The sequence below is a fragment of the Pongo abelii genome, chromosome 9, assembly GCF_028885655.2.
Source record: "Pongo abelii isolate AG06213 chromosome 9, NHGRI_mPonAbe1-v2.0_pri, whole genome shotgun sequence".
NCBI lineage: Eukaryota > Metazoa > Chordata > Mammalia > Primates > Hominidae > Pongo > Pongo abelii.
The window spans coordinates 39907318-39932743 of NC_071994.2; the positions used below are offsets into that span (position 1 = coordinate 39907318).

General features: G+C 36.8%; 1 protein-coding gene across 6 annotated transcripts in view; it reads left to right on the plus strand.

The window, feature by feature from the left end:
• The window catches only part of LGR4 (leucine rich repeat containing G protein-coupled receptor 4), a 106894-nt gene that overhangs the window by 73833 nt on the left and 7635 nt on the right, over positions 1–25426 (plus strand). For 4 of the 6 annotated variants that reach the window (XM_002821938.5, XM_063728501.1, XM_054524564.2 and 1 more), the window contains 13 exons: positions 6414–6485; positions 7761–7832; positions 13485–13700; positions 14545–14616; positions 16696–16764; positions 17984–18055; positions 18239–18310; positions 18611–18679; positions 20173–20244; positions 21733–21798; positions 22581–22652; positions 24906–24977; positions 25276–25401. In XM_002821938.5, the coding sequence (XP_002821984.4) occupies positions 6414–6485; positions 7761–7832; positions 13485–13700; positions 14545–14616; positions 16696–16764; positions 17984–18055; positions 18239–18310; positions 18611–18679; positions 20173–20244; positions 21733–21798; positions 22581–22652; positions 24906–24977; positions 25276–25401 (1122 nt within the window). The remainder of the gene's footprint in view (positions 1–6413; positions 6486–7760; positions 7833–13484; positions 13701–14544; positions 14617–16695; positions 16765–17983; positions 18056–18238; positions 18311–18610; positions 18680–20172; positions 20245–21732; positions 21799–22580; positions 22653–24905; positions 24978–25275; positions 25402–25426) is intronic. The other 2 variants (XM_063728502.1, XM_063728503.1) reach the window with 1 other exon arrangement.

Below are 25426 nucleotides of genomic sequence, written 5' to 3' on the forward strand. Positions count from 1 at the left end.
CACTCCAGCCTGGACAACAAGAACGAAACTCCATCTCAAAAAAAAGAAAGAAAGAGAGAGAGAGAGAAAGAGGAAGAGGAGAAAACATTGCTGAGGGGTAGATAAATGTTGGTCAGAAGGGAATGGTGGTGCTGGAAGTACTTTTCAGGCAGGACTTGACGGGAGCACAATGCCAGGCCATCTGGTAACCACCTCTGCAAAGGGAAGGTAGGAACATGAGTGAATGGGAGGCTGTGGTCACTGTCTTCTGGCTTTATTATCTAGTCTCCAACCTCTCCATAAGGGGAAAGGGAAATTGCCATTAGTAAGAAAGCACTCTATTATTTGTGTGCACAGTTGCTGTAGTCTCCCTCTACTTTTTCTGCCCGACGTCTCCTCACAACAGCTGCTGAAAGCCACTGAATCCTCGTGTGCCCTCCCCGCTGCTCGGTCCATATGTCTAATCACTGTATATATGGTATTTCTTACTCCACTAATTCTTGGCTAGAATTCCAGCCAAAAGGCTACAGTGAAATTTCTGTAATAGACCACAAGAAACCTAAGTCCCATCATTTCTCAGAGAAATAACGCCAATTGGTAAATTCTCTATTTCACACTTGCCTCTCTTGTTTTTTAAGCTGCTTCCCAAGTGAAGAAACTCTAGTGTCGCTCAGTGTATTTCATGAAGGAGTTAACTTTGGCCCAGATTACCATCTGAAATGTGGCCTAGTCCTTCACACACACCCTTGACCAGTGCCCCATATTTAAGAGCACAGTTCCTGCTTTTTCCCCCTGCTGGAAGGGAGAGCAGATAGGAAATTTCAGGTCATAAATGCATTAAGAGTCAAGGATATTATTGAAAATTCTTGCTTTCCAAAAAGCTTTCCCTGGAAGGAGCCCCTAATGTCAATCCATGGTCTTTATGAATAATAAATGCACACAAAATAGATTCATAGAGACATTACACACTGAGCCACTTGTATGCCGCTTCCTGGAATGGTTCCAAATCCAGTGGGAAAGCAGAAATCTAGAGGATTACTTTTTGCTTCTCCTCTGCCCTTTCTGTTTCTCACCATTCTCTGTCTTTGCTCTCTTTGCTTCTGGGACTGTTGTAGCAAACAGAGTAAGTGGGAGTTGCCTTGAGGTAAACGGTGTTGCCTTTGAAATCCTGCTAGACTTGTTTTAATTCTGTGTGATCATGTGCACAACACAGCGTGTGTTGAGATACTACTGTGGACCAGTGGACTGATGTTCCCATGTTTAGAGTTCCTCCCCACCTTTCCTTAAGAAAATATACTTCCAGCATATGTCAAGAAAGAAAATGTTTGCCCTGGCATTTGACACTTTAGCCATGTAGTTCTTTCCTGTTAGGAGAGTGAAGGAGAGTGAGGGAGTATACCTGAAATGAGAAAACTTGCAGAAAAGGGAAGATAATCAGGAAGCTTTCTCACCCTTTCAGTAGTAATATTAGCTTTGCAAATCCAGAGTCTTACAATGGGGCTTAGTGGAGACATTACAGCAAATACTAAGTGTCTTGTCTTTGTAAGGGGTCATACAAGGGAATATAGAATAAAGATGACCTAGTTCCTGCTCATGAGGGACATATAAGATCATTGAAGAAGATCAGAGCAGTACAAAGGAACTAAAGGCAGACTAAGATGCACCCAATGGGATAGCTTTGTCTAAGGTACCTGTGGAATCAAAGGAAGGTGATATCATGGGTTCATACCGGTGGTAGCGTACCCTACTTGGACAACTTGAACAAGGCTTCAGTTTGTAGAGGGCAGAGTTGTGGGTATTTCAGGTGAAGGAGATGGTGTGAGCAAAGAGTCAGAGGTGGCAATGCATGGTGTGTTTGGATGTAATAACAGTGGTTAGTTGCAGCAGGGGAAAAGAGAGCCTTTGGAAAAATGCTTAGAATTGAGCTTTTTCAGATTAAGTGGTTTGAGACAGGAATCCTGTGGAAGTTCATGGCAGTAGTCCAGGAGGAAAAAAAATCAGGTGATAACAGGAAGAGTCAAAGAGTGGATGAGTTGAAACCTTGCAGGGAGACACTCTCATGGTCTTTGGAAACAGAACACGGAGGGGAAAGAACTGATGCCTCGGACTGTCCACTTTTACAAATAGAAAACCATACTACTTTCACTCTTATTTTTTCACCCTAATTATTTTTTTTCTTTAGTATTTCACAGCAACTGGAAAATAGTAAAAGAATATTGTTTGTGGGACAAAAAGAAAAATATAAGTAACATGATTTAGTCAATGAAAAAGGTTTTCTGAGGGCAGCCAATAGGTCCTGAAGTAGTGAGAAGCTAAGAAAACTGTTGGCTATAGCACAGAAGTGCAAACTCAGGCATGGAATGGGAAGTGGCTGGTCTTGCTAATAGAGGGCCAAATTCCTGCTCAGGATCAGCCACCTCTTTTTCCTCAGGAGTTGCCTAAAAAAAAAAAACAAATAATAATAATAATAATAAACAAACAACAGAGAATGGTATATATCCTTAACCAAGTCTCACTGAGTTCAGGGCATGCCCTACCTTTGGGCACTCAGAGAATCCCATTCTCAGCCCCCCTTGCTGGTCATCTTTGGCTATGGGAAGGGTAAGGTCTGTTGGGAACTTCTCTGTAATTGCAGTTCTGAGCTCCTAATGCATAGTCTGTCCTTACTGGCTTTGTTCTGCTAGGTGACAGCTATTGATACTCAGACAAGGCTGTTAACTTGCTCAAGTCCACTCTGCCCCACCTTTTCTGTGAATTATTTCCTAATCTTTTAGTGACTACCAGAGGCATCACAATACAGGTAGAAGTGGATAAGTATTTCAGCCAGCCAAGCAAGAGAACTTGAATGCTGGCTCCTTCATGTACCAGCAGTGTGACTTATGCCAAGTCACCTAACCACTCAGGGACTCGGAAAAGCAGGGCAGTTTTCTTGAGATGATTAAAATGAAAGAACGTTTGTGTACCAGCTATCACTATCACAGTGTCTGCAACTACTGTAGGCTTATAGTTTTTTTCTTCCAAAGAATTTGGGATTTTTTTCCTAACCTTGCTATTTATTTACTTTGCTCTTTTCTGAATCTGAGCTTTTAGACATGAAGCATCCCCAAGGTTTACTATAAGAAATACTAGCTCATAAAATAAGCAACATGTGAAGAGCTTCTGGAGGGTGCAATTACTGGAGCTGCAGAGCTTTTACCAAGCTGCTGTGCTTGTTACTCATTAACACAGCAGCTCGGTAAACTTAGGTAGATACATTCCTGAAGGCTCCACAGGACATGTTTACTCTACTAACAAACTAAGTAATCAAAGTAGGGTGTCCTCTTGGACGTCATTATCACTGTCCACCACATACTAGTAGTGTTTATTTCTCCAGATCGTTGGCTTGTATTTCAGGATAAGCCTCATGCAGAGCTCATTTTGTCATTTATATTAAAGATAAATAGAGGAGAAAGGGAATGCTTTTTGAAGTTAGGTGACTTTAGTTTTCTCATGGTTTATAAAAGGGGCAGAGATTTGGGAAAAGGAAGCAAATATTTTGGCTAATGTGGTCAAACACTCTTTTCTGTTGACAAGATAATCAGGTGTTCTGCATTTTGCCACTTTGTTACTTTATAAAATACTTTTTTTTTTTATGAGCCCAGCACAATAGGCTGAACTCAAGGAAAGCCCATAGATACAAGGACATTCAAAACTAATATTAGAGACAAAAGAATAATAAGAATCCTGTAACAGCCTTACTCTGTTTATAGTGTTTCTTTTTTGGAGGACTCTAGCTTTTTAACACTTGGAAGAGCAGTCACAGGGCTATCTGAGGCCCTGGGGAAAGATGGCTACTGCCTCTTATGGCTTTTATGGTGCAATTTGATCTTTTAAAATGTGACCTTTTAAGCACTTTGCATTACAGCTGTGAGCATTATCAGTTGAATTTAATGAGTGAGACTTGGGTCCCTTTGAGATTGCTTGTACCAAGGTTGCACTAAGGTAGACTTTGGGATGCTATGGCGTCGGAATGATGAGCATTTTCAAGGAGGAGCTTCTGAGAAAGCAGTTTCTGTTTAATGAATTGGCATGTTGGTGGGTGGTAACAGAAGTTTGAGATGCACACCCTGTTCTTGAAGGCATTTGTACTTGGCCCACAAGACTAATATACAAGAAACAACCAGTAGACAGTAGCTTGTGACCAAGTTGATGAGCTCTGAGAGTTCATGCATAGGGCACATTTATAAGAATTGCAGTTGAGTGTTTAAAGGGGTACAAATGAGGTTGCTAGGTGAAACATTTAAAAGATGTAGTGCTTTGGGAGGCCAAGGCAGGTAGATCATTTGAGGTCAGGAATTCGAAACCAGCCTGGCCAACATGGTGAAACCCCGTCTCTACTAAAAATACAAAAATTAGCTGGGCATCGTGGTGGGCGTCTGTAATCCCAGCTACTCTGGAGACTGAGGTAGGAGAATTGCTTGAATCCAGGAGGCAGAGATTGCAGTGAGCTGAGATTGCACCACTGCACTCCAGCCTGGGTGACAGAATGAGACTCCATCTCAAAAAATAAATAAATAAAATAAATAAGTAAGTAAAAAATGTAGTGAAAAAGCTGGCTAGCCTAGAACCAAGAGGATTTGCTAAAGAGAAATATTTTAAAATGGAAGCAACTGAAGAGGCCTTAAAACCATCTTCTTCAGTCTCTTGTTTTACTTCTGGTGAGCCCTGGGAGGTGAAGGGCTACAAGGCTGACAGCACAAAGCAAGCTGTTGTGAGCCTGGGTTATGGGGAAACCTTGAAAGGCAATGCAGTGTAAAATTTAGGTACTTGGATGCCTTGTGAGAAACAAAATTCATGGTGGGAGGACTTTTTAGGAAGAATTTAGTTTACGAGCATGAACTGTGCTAAACTTGGTGGTATCGCCTGAGAATCCAGCATTGTTATTCTTGCCATTGAAGAACTAATTCTTCATACTTACCCCTTGGGTTTCTGGGTCTTTTGGCTGTTTGCTTTTCTGTCCCCTTCCCGCCCCCCCATCTTCAGTGCAATTGCCTCTGTGTTAATGCTAGGTAAGGATTACACTTCCCAGGGCAATTTGCATTTTATTAGTAACTGGAACACCACTTCAAGAGAAAATAGTGCATCTAAAAGTAGAGCTTCAGGCCACAGTGACTTCACATTTTAAGGCTGGTAAAGTATCTTTCTTATATCCCTAAAATCAGGATATACAAGTAGAACAGATTAGAAGGGGGGGAACCTAAAGATGTTGTGTGTCTGGCACTTAGTAGGTACTCATTTTTAAATGAATGAATGAATTGATGAATAAGGCTTAGGGATGCAGAGTTTTTAGGGAGGGAATAGGAAGAATAGTGGAAATACATACCTTTTAAAGGAGGGATTATAAATGTTAAGTTTTATACATTTTTTTAAATTAAAAAATTTAATTATAAATTTTAACAGAGGAATTTTAAAGGAGGACTTGGTGACTATGTGGTCCTGAGACATGTGTAGAAGAGAGCATTAAAATATATATATACATAGTTACAGAATCTAGCTGTTTAGGAGAGTATCCCTGACAGAACCAGGACCCAGGAGAGTCCTGTGTTTAATCATATGAACACACAATCATCATTTTTGAGTACACAGTTGAAAACCTTCCTTCCCTTCACCTGTCTACAAGTTAACTTATGTGAATCACTACCCTGCATCCTGATTCTTCTCCCTAATATCCTCTGTTCAACTTTTTCTTCTATTTCTCTATGCCCAGGGAAATAGGAGGAAAAGTAGGGTTCAGTATGAATTGGGTGCCCAGATTTCTTACAAAAGGATCCAAAGAATTCTTAACCTTTCCTTATTCTATCTTTATCCCCACTTGAATTTGTCATGTCAAAATTTCTTTAGGAAAACCTGTTTACTTCAGAAAAAAATATATAGGCCATTGTTTGGAAAGTTATGCTTTCAATGACTCACTTTTTGCCTCTCTTTTGCACTGGATATGCTGCCCTTGGTTATGCAGAGATAACAGGCTGACTTTCCTCCCAAAAGCATTCTTCCTTGACAGACTGGTTTGCTGTAATCTGTATAAACACTCTTGCCTGCTGACCAGTAGTCTTGTATTTATGAGGCCCTTAGAAAACACTGCAAGCTGCAGAGTGACCATGAATAGCAAACTTAATTTGGTTTAATGTGTTTTGGCTTGCTTGACCTCACCAGAATAAAAATGTGCCTGCTTAAATTATTGTATTGGGACTTAAAAAAAAATTCTAGAGACATTTATCTCATTGGAAGATTCACAGGATCATTTAGCAAGGGTTTAAGTCCACGTTTAATGTCAGATAGACTTGAGAAATGTTTAACATAGAGTTTTAATCACAGATTAGGTTTTTGTAAGTTCTAAATTTTAAGTCTGAATTACTATTTTTTTCTTGCTACTTTTTTTTTTTTTTTTTTTCTAGACAATTGGCGGGCAACGACCTTTCTTTTATCCACCCAAAGGCCTTGTCTGGGTTGAAAGAACTCAAAGTTCTGTAAGTAATGCAATTTTAGAGTTTCACAGCTGGCTGTGTATTTTCTTTCTGCGTAGTCAACATGCTTGGAACTAGGTTAAGCACAGTTTCTTTTAGTTGAGGATTAAAAGATTTAAGGAGTGGCCAGTGAGTAGTGTGGGAGGCTAGAGTTTGATTTCGGCAACCCTGCATCTAGATAACAGTTAAAACTCTAAATAATAGGTATTCTGACCTCCAGTATATTACAGTTGAATGTTAGGCTTTTAGGGTGCCTAATGCATTGGAGCAAACCCATACTTAAGTTTTACTGGTAGGGTTTTGTTTCTACTTATTTTATAGCTATAAGAACTTTGAATTACCTGACTCTAAAAGGGAAAAAGGCTTACAAGTGCTCCAAATGTTAAAATAATTTTAGAGCTCAAGGGAATTCAGATGCCTACAATTTGTATAGCCAGCAAATGGTGAGGAAATAAATTCTTGGCAGTGGTCAGGAGCCTGGAGTATGGCAGATTAGGAAACAGGTGAACTGACTGCCCCCACTTCTGCCACTACCATGCTGGATGACCTTCAGCAGGTCATTAGACCTCTCTGGTTCAGTGAGCTAGGTGGGACCTTTATCTCTTCTATTCTGTGGTTATGACTCATGTCAGGCAGCCATTTTATTAATGTGACAGGAATGGCTCCAGGCAAAAAAATCAAAAGGATTTCATTTTCAGTATGGATCTATGCGTCTATTCGGCAGGCCCTAACTAGTAGATGATCAAAGCTCTATTTCTCTTCTGGCCCCACATGCATTGAGGACATTCCTGCTGTTCCTTAAGAGCTTGGGATCTGCCATCCGCTTGAAAAAATTGGCTTAACCTGATGTCCATGTTTCCGGGCTATGCTTTATTCCAATTTGAAAAGACATTAGGAATTCCAACGGATTTGCTTATTATACCTCCCAGTTAACTTGTTATAGCTCCTAATTAACATTAACTAATAGTACCCAGGGTGATGAACATTAACTAGAGTGCCTTAATTACCAGAAACAAAACCACCCTTGGAAACATGGATTACCCAGCAAGTCTGTGTTAGGGCATGGCTTGGGATAGCAGTATAGATTTCCTTTCTGGCTTTACAACAAGTGCTTCTTGAAGTTTTGCAATTCTCTTGTCTTAGATGCTTTCCACCTCCACCTCCCCCCCATTTTTCCATTGGAAATATTTTTTGGAAAAAAAAAAAAAGGCTCTGAATTTTTCTAAGAAAAAATGGTAACTATCACTTGTTACTCACTAACCAAAAATTTTCTTTCAGAACGCTCCAGAATAATCAGTTGAAAACAGTACCCAGTGAAGCCATTCGAGGGCTGAGTACTTTGCAGTCTTTGTAAGTAACTTCTTGGTTTCTTGACTCACCAAGAGACTACTCTGGCTGTTAAAGGTGTAAAGAACTAGAATTGTGAGGAAAGAGGAGATTTATCCTTTCATCTGAGATAAAAACAGAGATAGCTAGTCGATGTTATCAAAATGTCCTTTGGTGAGGGAGAAGGAGGTGGTTCATTTTACCTCCTCTCTTGTCTTAGAGGCTGAGAGAAAGCTACTGGGTATTCACTGCTGGGTGTACTTCCATGAACTTGTGCACTGCTGGTGATCAGCACCCCTTTGGAACCAGTTATGTGTGTACAGAAGTTTTAGTGTCTTGTGCCTTGACTGTCAAGAAACAGCCACAAAGAGGTTTCTGTTTCGTGTGGTAATGATAATCAGAACAAATCGATTGTAATTCCTCAATTTGGTCAAGGGAACTTCTCGGAAAAAATGAAAAAGTATTCTTCAAAACAAGGAACTTCATTAGCTTCTACTAGAATAATGAATACAAATTTGCATTGCCTCACTTCATGTCCTAAATACCAAATACAATGGGACTCTGGGGCATAGTTTCTCTAAGTGTGGTACTTTGACCACACTTTGCAACAGACTCACTAGGGGGAGACTGCTAAAACGCAGATCCCTAGGCTATATCCTAGAAGTAATGCTGGTTTTCTTTTTAAAGGTAGAATTCAGAAGTCTAATTTTAAATAACAAATAATCTCCCCAGAAGCACTCTGAATAAAAAATGTTAATAGTTATCACCCTTATGTGTGCTGGTATAAAATTGCGTTTTAGCGACATCACATATTTGTATACAATTTGTCTCTTAGGTTTTGTATTATACTTTGAAATAACTGCAAATAGTAGGAAATGCACGCAAGTTAGAAAATATAGCGTGAAAATGATTGAGCTGCTTGTCTCATCAGTTTGCTAACATAAAGCCATTTTTAACTGCACCAAAGAGACATCCCTGGAAATTATAAATTATAGGTTACCGTTTGATTTTAGATTAGATATTCTAGTAGTTAATGAGCAATGAATGTGAAAATAAAAATATATGCTGTAAAGTTAAACTTTAAACTGTATCTAACCCATAAACAAGGAATATCCACGGTGTTGGCCATTCAATTCTTAGTTGAAATGAAAGTTTAATTTAAGGTGGTTGTATTAAGTAGCTTCCTTCACTAAAATGGTAAGTTATGGAACATAAGGATTTGTTTTTCACCACAGCTAATTGGGTATGTTCTAGATAGACTCTTAAAATGAATCAATGGGAATGAGTTCTCTTATAGAAATGTTATTCGGCTGACTTCACACACTTTCTCACCTCGAGTGGATGTACACAGGGCAAGTCATCTGACCTCTCTTGGACCTGAATTCATCAGGCATTTTAAATAGTCATGTTTTCTTTTGCTTCTTAAGAATATATTTTACTTCAAGACCTTCATATTGAATTGTCATTTTGTAAGATTTAATAATCAAAATACTCAATTATTTTGTCTAGTTTAAAGGGTAATAAAGAGAAGACTAAAATCTCATTTTCAACTGTAGAACAGAAAAATTACCAAAAAAATACAAATATTCTCTCTAATTTGTGGTCAGTAAGTACATTAAAGTACGAGACATTTATTGGTAATATAGATGATTTAAAGTGATGTTTTTCACAGAAATCATAGGTTTCTCTTTCATGTTTTAAAAAAGCATACTGTGCTTATCATTCATGGAGCAAATTGCTTAGTTTAAATTATCTCCAAAATTGGGATGAGTGTTTGGAGTACAGGTAAAACAAACTTTTTTTTAAAGGCATTGGGATGTTTTCATATACATCAGAAACATAAGGAGCTGCTCTGTGTCAGGCCTGTTTTCTTTAAGAAGGAAATGTTCATGCGTTTGTTAGTAGAGTGGGTGCAGTGGTGAAGTTAGATAGAGTTAAAGTTCTCTCATGGTGTAAAACAGTCTTATCAGCACTTGAGTCATTTTGAAAATCTGTTCTTCAGATCTGAATTACATGAAAGATTTCATTGTGGTTTTGAATAGTGCTTAAAAGAAGCAAAGTTCATTAGGTATTGAAAATGACCTGAAGTGGTTTGGTGCAAGTGTATGTTTGATAATGACTATAAAATCTGAAAGCCAGTTGTTGATACTAATAAAAAGGTAGCATAATTGCCTCCCATAAAGTGAAAATAACTAAAGCATTACCTCAGCAGGGTGTTAAAATGACATGTCATAATTATCTCCACTAGAAATTTTTTAACATCAGATTACATTTTTATTGATTATTAAAAGATCTCAAAGATTAAATTTCCTAGGTTTTTCTCAGTTTTGAAATATGTTTATAACACTTGCATTATTGGTAAGTTAGAACAGAGAGAAAGGAGATCTTTTGATTATACAGGTGTTTATTGATAACAAAGACTTTCAACAGTTAAATATCTGCATTTAATATTATTTTGTTACTGTAGTTTGTTTAGACAAGAAATTTAAAAATACATGAGTCTCAGTCAATTGTAAAATAGGCTTTTGAGAATAGAAAATAGAAGCATGTCTTCCAGACAAAAATAACAAAGAAATTGAGTGAATAAATATGTTATTCACCATTTAACAAGAAAACTGCGACTAATAAAGCAATAGTTGAATCTCTTACCACATGGAGTTTAAATAGAAAAATACCTTGAATAAACCCTCATACTCTTTCCACTTTGTGAGATAGCTGATGCTTTTCAGCATCTACTTAAAGAATTATAGTATTTTCTTCATCTGTTAGTTAGGATGAATACTAATAGAATAGATCATTGTTACAAAGCCACACTGAGACAGTGCTCTGAAGAACTGGTCTCAGTATAAGTACATACTCTTCACTTTTATGGGTGCCTCACCACACCCACATGTGAATTGAGAGATAAGGATTAACCATTTGAGTCACCACAAATCGTTTTTCTCATTTAACCTCTTATTTAAGAGTTTCATTTTTCCATAGTTCTTTTTAATCCCTACTTATTTGTGACCTCACAATTTTTGGAAATTTTTAGAATGGAGGAAATTGTATCCGTGCTTTTATTGTTGTATTATGCTATTTTATTGTTGTACCTATGCTATTTTGTATAGAAGATAGCTTTATGACTGTCTTAGCTCAAAACTCACCTAGTTTTCTAGCAGTAAGTTAAGGCTATCTTTTTTCCTTGATGACACAGAATTCACAGGAGTTTAACGGTTGTATACTGTATGGAATTTATATTAAAAAGGCACTGACAACTTTCCTTGTTATACTATTTTCTGTATCAGTGGAGGCATTGTAGGTATTTGGAGGTGCATTACATACTGTTTTATTGAATATGAATATACATCATCAATATGATAAAATAAACAATTTAAACTTTTCAGCTGCAGTAACACTAAGGAACTTCAATTTGTAATGAAAATACAACCCAAACCCCTTACCTGGCCTATAGGGACTTAGGGAATGTGGACCCTGTTTGCATCCCCAGCTACATGTGTGTCCCTGGTCCCTCTACTCCCCTCCTCCTGTGTTTTAATCACTCTTAACCTTCTGGGAGTTGCTGGATCATACTAAGTTGGTTTCTGCTACTGGGTCTCTGCCCTGGCTCTTTCCTTTGCCTAAAACACTCCTTGCCCAGCTCCTACTTTGACTCATTCTTGCTTTTTCTTTAGGTCTCACTTTAAATGTCACCTTAGAAATACTTTTCTTGACCAAATGCATTTTGAGTAACTACCCTCCTCCTCAGAGTCCGTCAGTCTTTAACCTCAGTGCCCTGTTTATCTACTCCAGAGGTACTTTTTAAAGTACTTCGTTATCATTTTGTAACTTGTTTATTATGTTGTATGTCACCTCCGCCACTGGAATGTCAGTCTCTTGAGGACAGGCCTTATGCCTGTTGTTTTAATATTTTATCCTTTGTACCTAACAAGATGCTGAGTTTAACTGTGTTGAGTGAATTGCAGGTAATTATCTACAAGTATAATTTAGCTACATTAATATTTATTTATATAATATGCTTAATTGTATGATTATGTATTTAAGTCTTTTTCTTCCGAAGAATGGAAAAGTTCCACGAGGGGTGTGTGTGTGTGCACGTGTGTGCGCGTGTGTGCGTGCACACATGTTTGAACACACTCCTATCTGCTCATTAAAGCAAATCTCCTAAACAGCTCTGTAGGCAGTACTTTGCTGCTCTGTAGCCAGTACTTGGCCAGTCTGTTATGTAAAAGTTGCCTGTCTCAGGGCAAGTTCTAAAAGCCCCAAAAATAAACAAGTCTAAAAATGTGTGTTTCTAGGTAGATTCTTAAGGCAGCTGCTCAGTTTCCTAAGCTCTCCCTTTTTAAGTGTTCTTTCAGTTATCTTGACTCTATTAGAAAGAAAGCTTCCATCAGATACTCACCAGGACCAATGGTCTTTAACCCCTGCTAATCTGTCATTAGGAAGGGAAAATGCATCTGGGTCTAGGAGCAGTTAATTGGGACCAGGGGCCCAGAACTTGACTGTGGTGGAAAGGGACAATTATGGCAGGAACTGAAGTTGGAACAGCGCAAGGAAACAGGAGGCACAAAAACCACTCTAAAACTCAGAATTTCCTGAACCTCAAAGGTGTCAAACTATTTATTTAAAAAGATGCAGTCATTTTGAATTTTTAACCAGTTTTTTTTCTGTTCTGTAATTTTCACAAAGAAGTCCAAGGCTGTGAGGCATGAATATAAGTAATGAAGATACATCAACAAGGGATTTGTGAGGAAAGCTGTGATTTGCCTGGCACGTAGTGTCCCTCATCATATTAATACCAGATTGTCTTTGTGTTGAAAAGCAATTATTCCAAAATTACATCTTGTTGTGCCAACAGTAATACGTAGGACCTAGTTTCCTGATTTTCAGATGGGGACTTAATTTTAAATATGAGTAATCCTATTAGTAAGGTGTTCTTAATTCCAAAATTTTTGGAAAAATTGAAGAACCTTTAAAGCCACAGTAACATTGATTCGAGAAACTGCTTGATTTTTCCAACAGATAATTTGACCTTAATAACTGTTAATTTTGGCACACTGATTTTTCAAAAGCACTTAACTGCTAAGAGAAGAGGAAAAAATTGCTTTGCCTGTACATGACACTTATATTTTTAACTTGCCTAGAGGTAATAAGGATGATTGAAAATCTATTTAGATTCTTTATTGCTATACAAAAATTTTAAGTATTTTCTAATATTTCTCTTTGGTACAGAATCAGAGTAGCAACTAAATTTAATGTCTAATGTTAGTTATAATGTAAGACTGGAAGTAAAGTAGCTTATTTGGTCAGCTTAGTTTCTTTTTTTTTTGTATGTCTGATAATTATGCTCTAAAACATAATTTCAGTATTAACTTTGCAAGTGTTTTTAAAAAATATGTCTTTCTGCTATAAAGTTACTTCTTAGCCAAAAGCCAAAGATAGTTGAAGAATATAGATTTGGATACATGCCATTCTTATGAAGGAAGAGAAAGAACTAACTTTCATACACTATACAGATCATGAAAAAGTTATTAGATGTTATGAGGACTTCTAGTAAAATTAAAGATGATCATTTTTATAAGTCCTTTTTGTTTTGAAAGTTTTGAGTTGTGAGACTTGAACTGACTCATTTCACTAGAATTTGTTACTGAACATGGTTGTTTCTGTTTCTGTTAGGCGTTTAGATGCCAACCATATTACCTCAGTCCCCGAGGACAGTTTTGAAGGACTTGTTCAGTTACGGCATCTGTGGCTGGATGACAACAGCTTGACGGAGGTGCCTGTGCACCCCCTCAGCAATCTGCCCACCCTACAGGCGCTGACCCTGGCTCTCAACAAGATCTCAAGCATCCCTGACTTTGCATTTACCAACCTTTCAAGCCTGGTAGTTCTGTAAGTATCTATCCCTTTTAATTCCATATATTCGTGTTAATTGGGGTACAAAAACAGATTTCTTCTGACAGATTATTATCAAAGCACCTCGCTGAATATGCTCCTGAATAGTTAGTGCTTTGGGAGCTGCTTTTGTACAATATTAAACAGAATAGGATAATTTAAAAAATTACCAGCTGATGATAATTGTGAATCTCCCTAAGATAAATGACCAGTTGTAATCATGAGAAGAAATTGGGTCATTCAGCACACACTTATACAACTTTTACTTGTGTCCCAGCAGCGTATTCAATGTTAAAAGAAGGGAAATCATTTTGAGGTGTCCATAGAAGTTAGTCCCAGGGATATTTTGTGTTTTCCACTTGTTCAGAGAGTATGCGATGCAGTGTGTTTTTAATCTTCCAAGACATAACAAAATAGTGCTTCTTTTAAAATCTGTTGGAGATGTCACTGGTGTAAACTACACACTTCCTCCACACCGTTACTCTCATGTCCTCAGTAAGAGAGCTCATCAAATTTTTGTTCATATATTTAAGAGCTAATCAAAACTTTATTTTGATATGAATAAATGTTAATCTTCCATGTATGTACCATATTTCCACTAGAGATACTTTCTCTTTCCATGAGGTAGTCTATGTTTCGTGAGTCTGTGCAGTGTACATAGCAAGAGATAACTACCCAATGTCACTTGTTTTCTGTGGTCAACAGAAAACTGTTCAGCTGTTTAGCTGTTGATATGTTTAGCTACATCATTCCTTTACACACCAACTCAGACATATAAAACAATGATAATAGTTGCCAATGGGGGATGGAAAAGTCACTTTATGCTTTTTTTCCCCCTTAGGCATCTTCATAACAATAAAATTAAAAGCCTGAGTCAACACTGTTTTGATGGACTAGATAACCTGGAGACCTTGTAAGTATATTCATATTTTGGGCAACTGCATTGTGATAGTGAAAGTATAATTTTGTACTTCATTGCAGAAAAAGAAAAAAATATTGGCCTTAAGTTCAGCTCCTTATTAATTCACTTTGATACCGGACTAAATTCTTGCTATCAAATAACCTAATTATGAATACTAATCTAAGTCCATGGCTAAAAATGGCAAAGTGTGAATTGCATATTTTCCCCCAAAGAGTACACATTCAAAACAACTCAATCTACAAAGATTTATACCTTTCCAGAAATGTTGGTTTTGTTAAATGTATGATAGTTTTGGAAGTTAGAAACTTCTAAAATGAATTCTGGATAGTTTTATTTTTTCCATGACCTCAGTTGCCTTCTAATTGTTAACACTGGGTTTGAATACTATATCTGCTTTTACATGTAACAAATGAAGATTTTATATTCTGCTATGATACTTTTGTTGTTGTTTCCACGAGCTAAAGTGTTTGAGACCTCTGGCTTTTTCAACTGTACATTGCACCACTATATAAGTAAAAGGCATTGTGTAGCTGTGTATAATTGAGAGTAGGATCTTTATTTTTGTTCTTTTATCCTATATTAGTTGCCTTTATTGCCTTTATTCAAAGATAATGTAATTTTTGCTGTTGTGATGAGTAAATGATTCAGAGAAGGTCCCAATTACATGGGTGAGTAAAACCTGATTGGAATGCTCAGGGTTTGTGGTATTTTATTTGACTGAATTTTCTGGTTAACTGTCAATTAATGAGAAGACTTAAAATCTTTTAGGACTCTATTAATTCACTTTTCTATCTAAATTAGAGGATAGGAAACATCAATGGATATATGAAAGTTGAAAATCTTGTAGAAGATAGTTCCAAACTCAGATCTCCTTTGCTAAGTGTGTGAGTTCTAGTGTTATAAATGAAAGATTGAATAGGTTTCCTAATCCTAAACTGTGTACACTATTTCAATTATGTTAAAATTAAACCTCTTCGCAGTTAAGTTTTTATTTGCCATTTTTTCTTCTATGTTACAAAAAGGAAAAGGAAACCAAAATAGGTCTCCAAGGAGCTGAGCTTTCAATTTTATTTTACTTTCATTCTGAAATCAATCATGCTAATCATATGCCAGTGTGCTCTTTATGTTAAAAGAAATTAAACTTTAAACACTCTCAGAACTAAGACTTTTTAGTACAGATCACTATGGCTTGTCTTTCTCCTAACTAATGTAAAATTCCCAATAATTCATAACCTGCATGAGGACAACAGTTGTGTGAATCTACCCTGGTCCTTCTGATTATTTTTATTTTTTATTTATTTTTTTTTTTTTGAGACAGAGTCTCGCTGTGTCACCAGGCTGGAGTGCAGTGGCATGATCTCGGCTCACTGCAACCTCCGTCTCCCAGGTTCAAGAGATTCTCCTGTCTCAGCTTCCTGAGTAGCTGGGACTATAGGCATGTGCCACTATGCCATGCTAATTTTGGTATTTTTGGTAGAGATGGGGTTTCACCATGTTGGCCAGGATGGTCTCGATCTCTTGACCTCATGATCTGCCTGCCTCAGCCTCCCAAAGCGCTGGGATTACAGGCATGAACTGCTGTGCCCGGCCTCCTTCTGATTATTTTTACCTCAGGTCATCACGCTGATGGTGGAACTAAGGTCAGCTGCTCTTATACCAGAATTTCAGGAAGCCACTGTGAACTCCAAATGGAAACCTCAGTTTCATGCTGTCATTTACAAATGGATATTCAATGAATTATATTCTAGAATGAATTTTCAGAGAAATACCATTCAGATGATTTATGTATTTAATGCATCAGTAATATATGATTCTTAAAATTATTTGAACTTGTAAGTTTGTTGACCTAAAAACATCATGGAAGAAGAATGATTTCTCTTTATTCATTATTGTAAGAAAAAGTGTAAATTCAGTTAAACTCCTACATGGTTTTGAATGACGATATGGTTGATAAAGAAAGATTACCATACAGAGGATATGATTTAAAAAAATATTTGTCTGTAACAAAATGCCTTATGAATTATGACCACTATTTAATATTTTGATATATTTTCACCAATTTTTTTCTAGAGACTTGAATTACAATAACTTGGGGGAATTTCCTCAGGCTATTAAAGCCCTTCCTAGCCTAAAAGAGCTGTGAGTATTGGTTCATTCTCTTTATGTCTTCATATCCCTGAAACTCAACATTTAATGTTCCAACAATGGGATTTTAGAACATCTTGTTCCATTACGTGTAACCATAATACATGCACACAAACACACAAATAATCATAAAGTTGGATTGTGTTCGATGACAGAGACAATTTTGAGTATAGATTGCTGTATAGGGTTAGATGCTGGTAAAACAAGAAGGCCTGATATACAGTGTCTGCCTTTAAGGAGCTTGTAGTCTTAGTCTTACTGGGGAAACTGATCATGTTAAGACAGACAGCTGTTTCTAGGTAGAAATAAATGCTGAATGAATAGGATAAATAAATCATTCCGGAAGAACACCTAATTGAAGTTTGGAGTTACTGCAGAAAGCATCACCAAAAGGAAGGAGTTTGACTGGACTTGAAAGAATAAAAATATTTAAACACAGGAATGAGGGAGCATTTTTGTTTTTATTTCTTTTTGTTTGTTTGTATGTTTTGAGATGGGGTCTCACTCTGTCGCCCAGGCTGGAGTGTCACAGTGCAGTGGCATGATCACAGCTCACTGCAGCCTTTACCTCCCAGGCTCAGGTGATCCTCCCATCTTAGCTTCCTGGGTAGCTGGGACTGCAGGCATGCACCACCATGCCCAGCTAATTTTTAAATTTTTTCTAGAGATAGGGTTTCATCATGTTGCCCATGCTGGTCTCAAACTCCTGGGCTCGAGTGATCCCCTCAGAATGCTGGGATTACAGGCGTGAGCCACTGTGCCCTGCCTGAGGGAACATTTTGGATGTCGGGTTTGTCATGGGTAGAGTTAGTGACTGTACATGGCACAACAGGGACTGTGTGTCATGAGCTAGTTGATGGTTAACATTCTAAGATGCATTGCCAAGAGGCTAAATACAGGCTACAATGAGAGAGATTTTGAGGTTAGAACACCTGTTTCTCATGGTCTAAACCTTTTTTTTATGATGAAGCAACAGATAAATGCGTATGAGGGATCTGATAGATACCAAGCTAAGCAGTGGGTTAAAAAAGAATTAGGTATGATACTGAAAAAGATAACATAAAATTAAAATTTGAGATTTCCTATGCTTTTGAAAATTTTCATGTAGTCATTATCAGTTGTATTTTATATAATGCTGAACAGCAGTAGATACTTGGGTTTTATTTCGCAAGAGGATAATGCATTTCAAAATACTTTTCTCCTATCTTTCTAGAGGATTTCATAGTAATTCTATTTCCGTTATCCCTGATGGAGCATTTCATGGTAATCCACTCTTAAGAACTATGTAAGTATTTTTGAAAGTTTCTTTTAATGTGTAATTATATGAAGCTGTGTCCATACAATGCCAAACACCCTGATAAAGAATGAGAAGTCAGGCTTTTAGATATATGTACATTGTGAACATAGATTTAATATTAGAGTGCTTGTGAACATATGAAAATTTTACTTTTTTTGGATATTTTCACAGACATTTGTATGATAATCCTCTGTCTTTTGTGGGGAACTCAGCATTTCACAATTTATCTGATCTTCATTCCCTGTAAGTATGTGAATTTAAAAACAAACCTGGATATTTATACAGTTGTTTTAGTGGAAAACAAGTATTTATTACTGGAACTCCAGAAAACAAAATCTTTAAAAATTTTTTCTCCCTTGGGCAGAATTTATAATTGTTCTTATTTTTGTGAATACTTGGCCAAATTATCATACTTTCAAGTACATTCAAGAGATGAAACTAGTTTTATTTTTAGTTATAGTTGCCTGTAATTTTAAACTGTTTAAAACATAAAATATGAAAAAAAAATTTAAAAATTACTTTGCCTTTCTCAATTTCTTAAAGAGTCATTCGTGGTGCAAGCATGGTGCAGCAGTTCCCCAATCTTACAGGAACTGTCCACCTGGAAAGTCTGTAAGTAAGGCCCTTTGAAGAGGGGTATAAAGATAACACTGCTGGACTGCTAGCAGGGTGCCAGGGTCTTTTAGTGACAATGATGGGTTTATGTTGATTCCTCCAGTTTCCCTTTGTATATATCATGCATGGAGAAGAATATATTGGGTTTGGGGTCAGTGAGCTTAGGCAGAGTAGAGCCGATTATGTGGATAAGATCTGAAAAGTTCACAGAAAATACAAGGCAGTAACAAAGTGCCAAATTAGAAGCAGTGCTTTCAGAATTTAGAAGTGGGAGCAATCAATGTAGACTATCACAGAAGGCTTCGCAGAGGAGGTAGAAGGTTTAAATACTGTCAGGTTTCCCAGAGCTGAGTCTTTTATTTAAGGCAGGATTAGTAAAACTGGAAATACCAAAAGTATTCTCAGAGATAGCATATAGATGAGCAAATATAGCTAGAATTGCATGTTTATAATAGGATGGGGGTGGTATGGAGAAATCGGAGAATTGTTTGGTATTAGACTTTGAAATGACAAGCCTTGAACGTTGCACATTTGGTTGTGGCAGTTTCCCAGTGAGTGGTCTGAGCATGAGTTTACAGGTGCACTTAAGATCTTGATGACCTCAGCCCTCCAGACAGTCAGATGGGGCCTGAGGCAGCTAGGGCCTCTAGCCACAGGAGTCTTACTGCAGCGTGCCATTTAAATGTTACAATGGTCACATGTGACAAGATATTTTTTAAAAAAGAACTTGGGAAGCACTGAGGTAAGGAGTTTAAACTTGACTCTTAAGGCAGTTGGAGGTGTTGAGAATGTTTGAGCAGGTAATGTGAGGAGGGTAAGGAGAAAGAGACTAGAGATGGGGAGAACAGTGAGGCGGCCGTGGGAATAGTCTACCTGACCAGATGAACACATTGAGTTATGAGAGCTCCAGGTCTTTAATCCATCACTGGATTTGCACCAGGACAAATAGCATGGTCTGTCTGAGATTCCTCCATCCCTCTCTGCCTCACTTCACTCTTTTTCTGAAAGAATTAGATGCTAGAAACACAACAGAGGAAGAAGGAACTGGTGATAGACTACAGAAGGGAGGGGAATAAGAGAACATTTTCGAATGCTGAGCCAGTTTGACTGAAAGAAAAGACAGAAACAAGATTTGGGGGCAGAATGCAAGTTGGTTTCAAAGGTCTTGGGTGTAAGAAGGTGACAACTTGCAATTAACTGTAGTCAGACTGTGTGACTGTAGATTAGTGTTTTCCTCCTGGTCCATGTGGGAAATCAAGCCCAGTGTCAACATCTAATGTCACAAGTGTTTTTGAGTTACTGTGAAGATGATATCAGAATTGGGGTTCAGTTCACCTTTTTGCATGTCTAACTTTATGGAATAATTAGGCCATGGGATGTATACAATCTAGTCCATATGTAAATATGTGAGCACTTATTCTATATGGGAATAAATTTTGCTTACTATCTTGAGTTGAATTGTTTCTTACATGAATAATGTTTTTCCGCAGGACTTTGACAGGTACAAAGATAAGCAGCATACCTAATAATTTGTGTCAAGAACAAAAGATGCTTAGGACTTTGTAAGTTGGATTCTTCTTCCCTTCCCCTCATACCTGTTGTTTATATATTCACACATGTTCAACTTTATTTTAAGGATCTACTTTCATAAGGTGGTTTTGAGGTATAATTACTTCTTAGATGTTGTAAAGGAGCAGATATTTGAGTCATCTCCAGGGTGGGTAATGTGCATATGAATTAGGTTTTAGGGTTTTGAATATGTCATATACTTGTGACTTTATTTTGAACAAAGTAAAACCAAGATAGGTTCTTTCTTCATTTTTTCTCATCCTGCTCTTTGTCTTTATTCTAGTTTCTCCAGGGGTATCTCTCCTCATAGTCTCCTCCTTTCATCTGCAACCTAAGCAGAGCCTAACTCTTTATTCAGTCTGGAATGAACTAAAGCATGTCGCTTTCTACAAACTTTAGGCTGACCTAGAAATTAAAAGTAAATAAAGGAGTAAAAATTCTCCAGAATAAACAATTAAGTTATTAAGTTGTTAATAAGTATTCAGTGGCAGGAGATAGTAACAAAATAAATGACTGATAGATTAAGCAAGTAAAGTCACACATCCACTTAACAATAGGAATACATTCTAAGAAATGTGTCATGGGGCAATTTTGTCATTGTGCGAAAATCATAGAGTATGCTTACACAAACCTCGGTGGTTTCTTCTACGCACCTGGGCTATATGATATAATCTGTTACTCCTAGCCTACAAACCTGTACAGCATAATACTATAGGCAATTGTACTGAATACTGTAGGCAATTGTAACATAGTAGTAAATATTTGTATATCCAAACATAGAAAAGTTGGAGCAGAAATATGGTATTATACTCTTATGGGACCATATCATTGTATATGGTGTCTGTCATTGACCAAAACTGTTATTTGGGTCATGACTATAATTTAGTGATGTAGTGGTGTATCAAACTTAAACATAATGATCACTGTTGAGGAAAAGCTGCAGTGGGACTGAAAGTTAACTAGTTCTGGTGTTTGATGTAATATAACTGTTTTTTAAAGTGTTGATAAGCATACCATTTCTCTTAGAGCTTTTCAATAAAAGAACATATAAGTTATTTATGGGATAAAAAATATTGAAAAAATACAAATTTTTAAACTGTATAAATACAAATTTAAAAAAATGTAGCTTTACCACTTAAATTTTATATATTTTGTATATTTTTCTTTTTCTATATTTGCGTATTTAATTTTATATATTTATGTTATGTACTTTATATATATACTTTATAGAAATGTATTTTTACATATATTAGTGTCTATGCCCAACAATATATTCTTGAACTTTATCAATCTTAGGCTTATTGTATCACTGAGGTATTTGAGAAGCTGACAAGTCTTAGGAAAAGTATAATTGTTTTTCTTATTCAGGCATATCTCTTTATTACTTATCTTAGCTCTGCTTTCAATGCTTCTGAGTACCACTCTTTTAATATAATACTCTGATAACATAGCATTAATTTGTTAATTTCCATTGTTTTAAGGGACTTGTCTTACAACAATATAAGAGACCTTCCAAGTTTTAATGGTTGCCATGCTCTGGAAGAAATGTGAGTTGGTCTTTAACTTACTCCTTCTGCTGTGGTATATTGTTAGTTTGTTGAGCATTTCGTATTTTTAATAGATGGCTTTAATAGTAAGAAATTAGAAATTCCTGTAATCAGATGTTCCCATAACTAACACGTCAAATTGAACCAGATGTGTTCATGCAACCAGCATGTATTAGGCACTTACCTATCAGGCATCCCATGAAACACTATGGGGGGGGAAGTTGGAAGTTGATGTGTATTTAAAAGAAATAGAAAATGAAAACTTGTCCAGCTATTTGAGGGAAACCAGACATGAATGCCAATTCCCATCATGTCCTGTGTTGCACAGCTCTGGTGGAAGTTGGTTGGGAGATGGGAAGAGGGAGGCATTAATTCTCCCATTTTAACTCTATGTAGTCCTGTAACTTTATTCCTACGGTATTTGTCATAGTTGTGTTGTCTTGGTTCCTTTTCTGCCTGCATCATCTTCCTTCTCTTATGCCTGAGTGGGGTTGATGGGGGAATTTAGATAGCATACCAGTTAATTCCCAGTATAATATGGGATGAAATACCAATTAGTCTCTTTCATTTTATAAATGAGAAAAGGGCAATTCTCTTTCAACAAGATCACTGTTACATAAGAATAGTTATTTAAATTTAGAAAAAACTCAACTAAGAAATGTTATAATGTTATTTTTCAAAATAGAAAGTAACTTTTTTCTTTTTCTGTATCCCTTTCTCTTTTCTCCTCCTCCTGCTCTCTTCTTTGTCTTCATCTTCTTTCTTCTTCTTTTTTTATTTAGTTCTTTACAGCGTAATCAGATCTACCAAATAAAGGAAGGCACCTTTCAAGGCCTGATATCTCTAAGGATTCTGTAAGTTTGTCTATGATTATTAAAGACAATAAATTTTTTCCAAACTATGTTAATATGTTGTTATGATTTCCATGTTACTAGATATACTTAAAGATATAATTTTAATTTCAGCCTGAACAACATGGTGAAACCCCATCTCTACTAAATACAAAAAATTAGCCGGGCATGATGGTGCATGCCTGTAATCCCAGCTACTCGGGAGGCTGAGGCAGGAGAATCGCTTGAACCCTGGAGGTGGAGATTGCAGTGAGCTGAGATTGGGCCATTGCACTCCAGCCTGAACAAGAAGAGTGAAACTCCGTCTCAAAAAAAAAAAAAAAAGATGTAATTTTTGTTCAATAAATATTATTTTTAGACTTTGCCTAAAATATTATTTTATACATAGCAAGATTTTTAGACTTGCAACTTTATAAATGATCTTTCAATATTTTTTACTTTAGCTAATTGTACATTGGCAAGTAGAAAAATGTGTAATGTATATAACTGAAGTGATGTAGCTTGTTTGTTTTCAAGTTATAATAGTGAGGTTTGCCAATTCATTAGGGCAAGGGTAGGCAGACTACAGCCCATGGGCCAAATCCAGCCTGCTTCCTGGTTTATCAATTAAGTTTAATTGAACACTGCCAGGCCTTTATTATTAAAGTGCTGTCTGAAGCTGCTCTCACCCCACTATAGCAGAATTGAGTAGTTGCAGCAGAGAGTATATGACCCACAAAGGTGAAAATATTTACTATCTGGCCCTCTACAGAAGAAGTTTGCTGACCCCTGCACTGGAGTATCTATCATGACAAACAGAGTTCATAAGCCACAGAAGCACTTACTTAAAAAATCATTTGTATTGACTACATATTTGTTCCAGGTACTCTCATAAGCACTTGGGAATATAGAGGTGACTGAGACAAACCTTTTCACTCACTATCTTCCTAGAACTTTAGCACAGAAACATGGTACACTAAATTAGTGAACATTTTTCTTTACTTTTTTTTTTTTTTTTTTTTGAGACAGGGTCTCTCACTCTGTCACTCAGGCTAGAATGCAGTGGTGTAATCACAGCTCACTGCAGCCTCCAACGCCTGAGCTCAAACAATCCTCCTGCCTCAACCTCCTGAATAGCTGAGGGACTACAGGTGCACACCACAATCTCCAGCTAATTTTTTTCTTTTTTTTTTTTTTTTTTGGTAGAGATGGGGTCTTCCTATGTTGCCCAGGCTTGTCTCAAACTCCTGGGCTCAAGTGATCCACCCACCTTGGCCTCCCAAAGTGTTTGGATTACAGGTGTGAGCTACCTTGCCCAGCACAACATTTTTCTATTATAGAAAAAGTTTGAAAAATTGATAGTGAAGTGAAATTACATATATTGAATACAGTTTTTTAGTATATCCCCTTTAAGAAATATGACATGCACTCTACTGGAAACTATTTAATTGGTAGTTGGGTTGCTGGATCATCTCAAGTTGTAGACTAACTTTCTGTAAGCCTGGGCAGTCATAGGCAAGAAGACTGGCTCCTAATTGCCATCACTTTTAGAAACTGATAAGTGACAATAAGAAGCTGGTCTTTTCGTGATTTGGAACCAAGTGTGTTGAGTTTCCTTGTTATCTAGGAAATGTGTCTCGGAATGAATTTACTCAATGTTTAAATTTCCTTTAAGGTTCAGTGTAAGTGTGTTTGTAGATTATTTCTGTTTTATTAATTCTATAATATCAGAATTTCTCAGGGTGTGTTCCTGAATACGGAGCTGGCTCTACTGTTGATGCAATTTTTATTTCCTGCTTAGGAAAAGGAGGGTATCTGCAGCCCTCCTGGAATGCTCTTGTTTGCATATTGATTGTTTGTCTTCTCTCCGGGCCTTATCACTAACCTTTGAGAAGGCAAATAATATGAAGTCTGTTTTTATTTTCAGCTTTTTCAGAAACTGGGCTTTTCCTCACTGAATTAGCAGTACCAAAGGTTATATCATATCATTTATATTTTTGAATTGGTATCAGAATGATAAAGTGGGAAAATTCACAACTGTTTTGAAACAGATGCCAGCTAGAATTACTGCTGTGCAGAACATATTCCAAGAAATAGATTGTTGTGAAGGAGAGGCATTCAACATAATCATGAAAAAATATTGCTGGGCGAGATTGAAGATCTTTGTTATCTTACCAGCAATATTGTGTTACTACCTCTAATTCTAAAGTATAGTCTAAGTAAGTGGCATTTTGAGTGTTTATTTGAAAGATTAACATGTTACTCTTATAATTGCAGAGATCTGAGTAGAAACCTGATACATGAAATTCACAGTAGAGCTTTTGCCACACTTGGGCCAATAACTAACCTGTAAGTAGATGATTATGCAGTAATGTCATGAAAGTAGTTAACTAGTGCTATACAAACATCTGTTTTAACATTGTCGAATCAAAATATTTTTCTGTTTAGTTATTCCCTTGTATAAATGCTAAGCTGTATTTATAGTAGAGTCTTCTTAAATGGCAAGATACATGCTAGAACTATAATTTTAGCACCTGCACTTGAACGTCATCTTAGAGATCTAATATTTATGATGTTAATACATGTACAGATGTTTTTATGTGATTTATATATTGGGCATTAACTTGAAGTCTTATTCATATTTTAGGGATGTAAGTTTCAATGAATTAACTTCCTTTCCTACGGAAGGCCTGAATGGGCTAAATCAGCTGAAACTTGTGGGCAACTTCAAGCTGAAAGAAGCCTTAGCAGCAAAAGATTTTGTTAACCTCAGGTGTGTTTTTGCTTATTTTTCTTTT